The 9,907-nt window shown below is 39.4% G+C and overlaps 1 protein-coding gene across 1 annotated transcript; it reads left to right on the forward strand.

Annotated features, from left to right (window-relative positions):
- The first annotated feature begins 5,097 nt into the window (after positions 1 to 5,097).
- LOC135486766 (putative nuclease HARBI1) lies at positions 5,098 to 6,144 on the forward strand. Its single transcript, XM_064769864.1, has one exon. It carries the CDS (start codon positions 5,098 to 5,100, stop codon positions 6,142 to 6,144), a length of 1,047 nt encoding a protein of 348 aa, XP_064625934.1.
- The last annotated feature ends 3,763 nt before the right edge of the window (positions 6,145 to 9,907 follow it).

Genomic DNA, 9,907 nt, shown 5'->3' on the forward strand with positions numbered 1-9,907 from the left:
TCAGCTTTAATTTCACGATTTTGCGTAAACCCCGATGAATCTGTTTTAGAATGCTCAGAGTCAGAGAGCAATCGAATTGTGTGCTATGGTAGAAATCTTGTGTTTGATGTGTCGGCCAAGCCTAACACTTGATTTTGTACAGAAAAACAGCATGCTGTATACCGATAATGAATGAAATGAAATGGCCACAATTTTCACAAGACTCCCTATGGATTGTTGGAGAAAAGAAAGAAGGAAAGATGCATTGGGACTGCGACATTTTATTTTACGGCCCTGATTTGCTGTATATTTTGCATCATACAACAGTTGAACTGGATTGATGTTATGATAACGAAACGAAATGAAAAAAGACAATGCTTTGGTTGAAGGGACGATGTGAAACGAATATGGAAACCGTTACGCGAATAGGAACACTGTATTTTTTGTTTTCACCGGAGCCAAGTTTATGCCCGCCCGCAATCTGACCATCCGATGGCAACGTTATATTTTAAGTTGCAGAGAGAAGCAAATGCCAAATCTGGACTTAACTCTACCGTCTTTACTTTACAAGGACGGATTTTTCTTAGTTAACGAGACAATAAGAATGTGTGATGGATTGTTTTTGAAAGTCAGTGTATTGAATGAGGATTGTGAGAAAAAGATGCTTTTTGAGTTTGAAATGGGAAGCAGAACTAAAGTGATTGAAACCAGAGTTGGAATAATTTGATTACAAAGCTTTATTTGTGTCGTACTTAGCATAAGAACATTTCGTAATGGCTTATGTCATTTGTGTATTTAGAGGATGCTAGAGGATTAGTAGATTGATGGATTTGATTGATGAGTAGATGGATGATTGGGTAAGTTGTTTGATCTAATGTGTTGATTGCCACCAAAGTTGTTGTGTGCTTTAGATTAAAATGTTTATATATCATAACTGGATACTGTAAAGCTCTTTGATGGTGGTATAAGTACATAAGCTTTAGTCTTGTGTTTCCAGGTGGCCTGGATGTCTGAAATGACTATGTTATTCCTGTCGACATAACATCTGTCAGGGTCTCTTCCAGACAACTTGATAACAGGATGCAGGAGATTATAGCTTTATCCGATTATAAGCATTGTTATTTGAGTGTGGTTGAGTGTGCATCTGTTAAGGAATTATTTTAGCAGATTTCAGGTATGGGAAAATAATTAGTTTTGGTGAGGTTAGTTTTGATTTTGCTTTCGTGATTAAACCCTTTGCTTTGCATATTTTTGAGTTTTAAATTTTTTGCAAAATTTCCATCATATTGGGGGGGGGGGGGGGTTGAAAAATATGCATATGTATGAGCCTAATTAGGATCACTGGTAGCAGCCAATAGGAACATACTGTGCCATCTCATGCCAGGCTCTGTTATGTATTGCTACCAGGTGAACCAAGGGGTACTTGCTGTGGAGAGGGAGATTAGCCTTGGTGCTGGTGAGCAAAGGAAGCAAGAGGAAATAAAGAATATAAAGTATCTATCGCGCTTTGATTTAGTTGGAACCTGGAGGGCGAAAGCCCGTACACTACAGTGCTCACCTCATGTGAATGAAAGATGGATGAAGAGCATGGTATTGTGTCATGTAGTGTTAAGTCTGATGTAGGTCAAGAAATAACATACCGGACCGAAACTTGGTCACCAAGGAAGGTGTCAATACATAAGGGTACATGTGTACCAAGATTCAAACCAATAGCTTTAAAAGTTACGAAACGTGCCCTGCTAACGGACGACCAACGCTACGCAAAGGCAAAGCTCACCTCTCAGAGAGGAGAGCTAAAAAGAGCCTCATCACTTTTCAAAATGTCTCGGAATAGCCCATGGGGCATGCCATGAAATTGTAAAGTTTCGTTTGACATTACACCAAACCATGATCTGACACTTGTATCTTCTAGATAATGATAAACATGTCCTAGAAACCCATTTTTCTGGAAAAGTTACTTGCACATTAATTAGTAACAGTCATTTAAAAACTCTACCAGGTACCAATCTGAAGTCCTTGTTTTACACTGACTGTAGCTCAAAATTCCAATCACAGAGGGCTCCGGAAGACCTCATTAACCAATCAGCTTCCTTTGTTTCATCAACAAAGAGGCAAAATGGCAGCCTCCATGAAATGCTGTTAACATGAGACAAGACCACTAATGAATATTCATAGGTTGGAGGGTCGAGGCCTATCAATTAGACGAGTGCATGTTTTTAACTCTCAAGTACATATTTGGAGAGGTACTGAAAAAATATTTGTTGTGGCAAGTCTACAGATATAAAGAAATTATTTGATGAAAAAATTAATTTCGAATTTTGCTAATTGGGTAATAGGGGGCGTGTTTTGAGTTTTTTCTGCCAGTTGGCTGAAAAGAGTGGAAATATCAAAGTCTGTCTAATTTGTCGATTATCAAAAAATTTCCGTAGTCAATCACCAGTTTATTTTTCACCATTTACTTGCCCGACTGTCCGGAATAACATAATCTAAATTTCAGATTCACAACACCACGCATTCTTTGATGCATCGCGGTCAAACATTGACAATTTAACTGCTAAAAGGCTTAAAAAATCAATTGTGGTCTTGTCTCCATTTACACTACATTTTGGGTCAATATAGTGAAAAATTTGAATGTGCTCAAATCACTCTAATTCATTTAGAATATTGTATTGCTGATGATTTAAGGTCAAAACAAGCTAAAATAATGAGAAAAAAACTTAATTTTACCCAAATAAGAGTCAACCTAACCCCGGTCTTAGTTCGGTTTCATATTTATAAGTCTTGTTGTGTTGCCATTCATTTTGTAATTTCTTTGAAACTACTTAGGCCTTGATTCTGAAAGCTGTGCCCTAAGCAGCAAAGATATTCCTAAATCACATCCTAAATTTTCAGCTCCATAGCTTGCTTATTCTGGCCAGGGCAGGTCTTTGAATTTGATGCTGTTGGCTGCAAAATCATGACTTTTTGTCGATTTTGTCCTCTCGTCGCTTTGGCACAGTTGTACCACTCTTTGAAATGTCTCTCATTTCTCCAAAAATGTCCAGATATGACTTTCCTTTGTTGGAGAGTTGTGGGATGTCATCTACATTAGTTTGAAAAAATTCTCAAAATGTTAACCCCTGAAATGTACCTTCATTGAGACAAGACCACTAATGAATATTCATAGGTTGGAGGGTCGAGGCCTATCAATTAGACGAGTGCATGTTTTTAACTCTCAAGTACATATTTGGAGAGGTACTGAAAAAATATTTGTTGTGGCAAGTCTACAGATATAAAGAAATTATTTGATGAAAAAATTAATTTCGAATTTTGCTAATTGGGTAATAGGGGGCGTGTTTTGAGTTTTTTCTGCCAGTTGGCTGAAAAGAGTGGAAATATCAAAGTCTGTCTAATTTGTCGATTATCAAAAAATTTCCGTAGTCAATCACCAGTTTATTTTTCACCATTTACTTGCCCGACTGTCCGGAATAACATAATCTAAATTTCAGATTCACAACACCACGCATTCTTTGATGCATCGCGGTCAAACATTGACAATTTAACTGCTAAAAGGCTTAAAAAATCAATTGTGGTCTTGTCTCCATTTACACTACATTTTGGGTCAATATAGTGAAAAATTTGAATGTGCTCAAATCACTCTAATTCATTTAGAATATTGTATTGCTGATGATTTAAGGTCAAAACAAGCTAAAATAATGAGAAAAAAACTTAATTTTACCCAAATAAGAGTCAACCTAACCCCGGTCTAAGTTCGGTTTCATATTTATAAGTCTTGTTGTGTTGCCATTCATTTTGTAATTTCTTTGAAACTACTTAGGCCTTGATTCTGAAAGCTGTGCCCTAAGCAGCAAAGATATTCCTAAATCACATCCTAAATTTTCAGCTCCATAGCTTGCTTATTCTGGCCAGGGCAGGTCTTTGAATTTGATGCTGTTGGCTGCAAAATCATGACTTTTTGTCGATTTTGTCCTCTCGTCGCTTTGGCACAGTTGTACCACTCTTTGAAATGTCTCTCATTTCTCCAAAAATGTCCAGATATGACTTTCCTTTGTTGGAGAGTTGTGGGATGTCATCTACATTAGTTTGAAAAAATTCTCAAAATGTTAACCCCTGAAATGTACCTTCATTGAGACAAGACCACTAATGAATATTCATAGGTTGGAGGGTCGAGGCCTATCAATTAGACGAGTGCATGTTTTTAACTCTCAAGTACATATTTGGAGAGGTACTGAAAAAATATTTGTTGTGGCAAGTCTACGAAAATAAAGAAATTATTTGATGAAAAAATTAATTTCGAATTTTGCCAATTGGGTAATAGGGGGCGTGTTTTGAGTTTTTTCTGCCAGTTGGCTGAAAAGAGTGGAAATATCAAAGTCTGTCTAATTTGTCGATTATCAAAAAATTTCCGCAGTCAATCACCAGTTTATTTTCACCATTTACTTGCCCGACTGTCCGGAATAACATAATCTTAATTTCAGATTCACAATACCACGCATTCTTTGATGCGTCGCGGTCAAACATTGACAATTTAACTGCTAAAAGGCTTAAAAAATCAATTGTGGTCTTGTCTCACATCTTATAGATGATGAATCTGGGCCTATTTCTAAGATCTCTGTGGCTAATTACAATAGGATTTGTGACTGTTTGAAAGATTGGAAGTGTCTGGATAGAAGGGAACTTGAAATAGCTAGCATTCTCTCAGGAAAGAATACTAATTGCCCTGAACATGACTTTCTTTTTTCTGGTGATGTATCTTGCATGTCTTGTTCTATGTGTTTACCTTATCTTTCTGAACTTGGTCATCACAAACGTTGTTATTCTCTTTTCACTGACAGAAATAGGATAAATGCTGCCAAGAAAAGAGTTGATAAGCTACGTTCTAAGTCTCTATTTACGGATCAGGGCCGGTATTCATAAACGTACTTATGTCTAGGTGTAACACCTAAGTACCCCATAAGTTAGGTGTTACGAACAAGTCGTATTCAATATGCTACCCAAGTGGTTCGTTACACCCAATTTTGCACTTAACTTTAAGACACCCCCAAGGGTGTCTTAAGTCGAAGTCCGTTCGCCATAAACTATATTTTCCATCCATTTTGGACAAGACAGCCAAGAGGAATGGCAGCATTTCTTTTGTTACGAGAACAGTTAGTTGGAGTGCGTGCGATTTGTCGCGAAAGGGTATTTAGAGACCGTCTGCATCCACTGGATGAATATGACGATGTTGAGTTGTACCAGCGTTACCGATTTGACCGTCAAACGATTTTGGAATTGATAGATGTTGTCGGAGATGAACTCGATCCCATCACCCTACGAAACCACGCATTGCCAAGGGAATTGAAGGTTTTAGCAGCTTTACGCTTTTATGCTACCGGATCGTTCCAGTTGACTGTAGGCGACACAGTACACGTCTCACAGCCAACTATGAGCCGTGTAGTTACCCAAGTTACAGCCGCTTTGCTCCCTTTACTGCCAAGAGTCGTGCAATTTCCAAGGAATCAAGATATTCCCAATATGGTTGATGAGTTCCATGAGATTGCCAATTTTCCCGGAGTTATTGGCCTAGTAGACGGAACGCACGTGTGGATTTTGGGCCCCACCCAACACGAGTGGCGATATGTCAACCGGAAGAACTATACGTCAATAAACACCCAAGTAGTGATGGATGCAAGATACAGATTTATCAATGTAGTTGCAAGATGGCCAGGAAGTACACATGATTCCGTTATTCTAAGAGAAAGTGGCCTTGCAACTATATGTGAGGAACGAAATGGCGAGGAACTGCTTTTAGGCGATCGTGGATATCCCGTGCGACCATGGCTGATGACGCCATTTCTTAATCCAAATACGCCACAGCAACGGAGGTACAACAGAGCCCACAAGAGAACAAGGTGCTTGGTTGAAAGAGGAATCGGCCAATGGAAAAGACAATTCCATTGCTTACATGGGATGTTGAGGCACACACCACAGAAATGTTGCGAAATCATTGCTGTCTGCGCCATTCTCCACAATCTTGCAAAAGACAGAGCTTTACCAGATTTTGATGAAGAACCAATTGAACACCGCCCACAACCATTAGTCGACCCAGCAAACGTGATTGTTTTGCCAGACAGGATCAATGGGGCTGGAAGAAGAGATCAAATTGTCAATACCCGCTTCAGATAAATGTAAGTGAAATAAATGATGTGAACAATTATAATGTTAATCATGACTGTATTTCAACAATTGCACGAAGTTACAAATATTCAAAGATTTGTGAAATTGTAGTCTGAATGTGGTGCATGTACTTGATTACTTCCATAGGTGGTAGGCATGAATTGTCCATAACCTAACTTTTGCTTCTTTAATTGAAGAACCTCTATTTCTAACGATAGCTTGTTCTTTTCCATTTGCAGCTTTTCAATCTCTAATGTGAGTCTAGTCTTCTCGAGAGCCAAAAGATCCTTGTGCATCTCTGTAACTTCTGCAGCAGCGTCATCACATTTACGTTTCTTACTCTTTTCAGTTTCCTCGCAATGGCGGGCATAGCTTGAACGGCAATGCTGCAGGTGGATTGAGACGTCGCGTTGTCGTGAAACGCACCACAGCTTCATTATTTGTGGATGGACTGGAAAACAAATACAAATTTGTGTTAATGAGATGCACTATTGTAGCTTCTCCTTTCATGCCACATTGAAATGTTAATTACTGTCTAAATTGGTATTAATAAAAAGCTTGTCAGTTCGTATCTCATTCATAAATTGTGATTAATACCTTGTTGGACTAATGGGAATAGCCGATGTTGAAGGCTCATCCTGTGTCAAAGTTGCAGCATGTGACTTGGCCTGGTTGGAACATCCTGCATCTTTCATGGAACTGTCGATACCACCTTCTATACCATGTACAGTTGGATCGTTTTCTCCCAGTATTGCAGCCACTTTCTGCGAAATTAATGACGGCTCCACTGGTGCTTGACCACCTCCTACAAAAGGGATATTAGTTTGTTACAATACAACGTATAGAGTAAGGATGCATATCTTTAAGGCTTGGTTTTCATTGAGCTGATACGCTGGTTTACAAAAGTTTTATGGTCATGAACCCGTTGTGGGGCCTTTGTTCACCTGCGTGTCCGTATACCGTGTAGCTCTATGTAAACCCAGGCTTAGGCTATAGAAGAAAATGGTTACAAACCACACGGCATCTAAAAAAACGGCACGTGCGCTGATGAGAAACAAGTATTTTCAAATAGGCCTATTGTACATAAATAGTGATTGGCGCCCATTGTTACCTGTCTTTGCGAGTTCCTTCCTATAGACTCGATATTCATCTTTCATAGTAGAGCATATATTCTGCCATTTCTTCTGGAAATCTTTCTCACTTCTTACACAGAAGGGATTCCTTTTGTTCATTGCATCGGTGATATTTAACCACGCATCATGTTTCTTCCCATTTGAAACTGTGGAACTAAATTTCGACGTCAAAACACAAAATAACTTTTCGTATTCGTCACACAAACGAAATTTCTCATCATCAGTGAAGTTTTTCTTCCGTCCCGATTTGTTCCCTGCCATGATTCAAGCAAACAGAATGCATCGGGCCTTTGCTAGCGACTTATAACAGATGTGAGTAATGGGCATTGCCTTATATGGAAACGTTCTCCATGCAATGAACCCCTGCCATAACCACATAAACCGCAAGAAATGTGAGTGCAAACCCTAGCAACGGCGCAGAAAAAGTTTATTCGCTAGGCCTAACTTTAGGTCTTACGCTGAGCCAAGTCTAAAACTTAAGGTCCTTTATGAATACCGACATAGGTGTTACACCTAGCTGAGTGGTACGCTCGTAGTTTAGGGGTCCTAACTTAGGAACGTTTATGAATACCGGCCCAGGTTGCTATGTCTAGTGCTAGTAGTAGTGGACAGAATGAAAATAACGAGAGACCCAAACTCCGTGCCCGTAGGTCAGTCCGTCAATTATCTGAGGGGGGACCAGGGGTTAGAGAAAGACTTGATCTATTCCCATTAGAATGTTGTATTTGTCGCAAAGCAAAATATAGGAAAGAGGCTGCCACTAGAAAAAGAAAGGCAGTTGCCCTTACCCAGTGTCTCACATATGATGCAGCAGATGCCTTGAAGGCAGCAGCGAAACAATATAATGATGAACAACTTTTGCTAAAAGTAATAGATGTTGATCTTGTTGCAAAAGAGGCCTATTATCACAAGTGCTCAGTGTTACAGAGAGTACACCCGTTCACTGAAGCAATTAAATGCTGAAGAAACAAAGGATAAAGGAGATAAAGCATTTGAAAAGTTATGTGCAGAATTTATTGAGCCTAGAATCATGTTGGGTGGGGAAATTATTCGTATGGACAAACTGACAACAATGTATATGCAATATAAGACCGAAGATCCCAATTAGGAGTTACCACCAAGTTATCAAAACTGTCTTCTAAAGCGTCGTCTGCAGTGAAATATAATGACCTTATTTTCCTAAAAAACAGGACACGTAATCTTTGTGAATTGGTTCTCTAAGATCATGTGCAAAATCTTAAAGTTGTGCCAGAAGAGAGCTCCACAGAGATAAGTGGTTCAGATTCTGAATTTGATGTTGGGGAGGGCATTAGTGAATTAGGGTATGGAGAACGCTTTTCTCAGGAATCTGTTAGAACTCTGTACAAATCAGCAATGTTCATGCGTAATTTGATCTCTTTGGTTCCAAATGAGTGTGGACCTTGGCCACCCACTGTCAAATTCCTGGATGATGAGGCAATAAAGAAGTTTGTCCCTGCTGAACTACAGAATTTCTTGGCATGGTGTATAGGTGAAACAGAGGATGTTCAGTTGGAGGGATATGTTTCAATCAAAGATTCTGATGTCCAACACAAATCTTTTCAATAGCACAAGATATTGTATATCTTGCTTCCAAGGGCAAAAAAGACATTCCAAAACATCTGGCATTGGGGATGACAATGCGCCACCTGACAGGATCCTCCCAAATTATTGGACTCATGAATGGTCTTGGACATTCAGTGTCACATACAAAAGTCCTAGAATATGATACGGCATTAGCAGAGAGGCAAGCAAGTGTGAATGATGGTCTTCCAGAGGGCATTGTCAAGGGTTTTCCCACAACACTGGCATGGGATAATAATGATTTTGGGGAGGAAACCCTCACTGGAGCAGGTACAACACATAACACCAATTGCATTGCCATCCAACGTCATCAGGGACCAGTGCAATGCAACAGTGCTGCTATAATCTTACCAAAATCACGCCGCCGAACCATTGGTACTCCAGAAAAAAAGCTGGTGGAGTATTATGGGAGGAAGAAGGAAGGACCGAAACAGTTTCAGGAAGACACAGATTTGCCAACTTGTAGTGAAGAACAAAGGGCTCGCCACCTTAATGCTGCTTATGCCATTGTGAAGTCCAAGAATGCATTGTCGACAGAACAAATTCTCCCTGGTTGGACAGGTTTTAATACATTGTTATGCCACACTATTCCATCCATGAGCCAAGTTTCATATCTACCAATTATAGATGAAAGTCCCACAGAAATGACAACGGTTAACACAATTTTACATAGGAGTATCAAAATAACTGACCAGCTACAACTTAATACCATCACTCTAGTTTTTGATCAAGCCATTTACTGTAAAGCACAGCAGATAAGATGGAAAAACCAGATCTTTCAGGAACGATTAGTTATCCGCTTAGGCCAATTCCACACTGCAAAGGCATATCTTGCTGTCCTTGGAAAGAGGTTTCAAGACTCAGGAATTCAAGACATCCTGGTGGAATCTGGTGTAATTGCTGCGGGATCCATTAAAGGGGTTTTGACAGGAAACCACTATAATCGAAGTGTCCGTGCCACAGAGATACTTGAAACTTGAAACTACTTGAAACTAAAGAAATTTGTCAATTGGTCTATAATTGGATTTACCATGTCA

The sequence above is a fragment of the Lineus longissimus genome, chromosome 4 (genome assembly GCF_910592395.1).
Source record: "Lineus longissimus chromosome 4, tnLinLong1.2, whole genome shotgun sequence".
In the NCBI taxonomy this organism is placed as follows: Eukaryota; Metazoa; Nemertea; class Pilidiophora; order Heteronemertea; family Lineidae; genus Lineus; species Lineus longissimus.

Excerpts from the sequence above, each read along its gene's own strand:
- LOC135486766 (XM_064769864.1), top strand. The coding sequence starts at position 5,098 with ATGGCAGCATTTCTTTTGTTACGAGAACAGTTAGTTGGAGTGCGTGCG.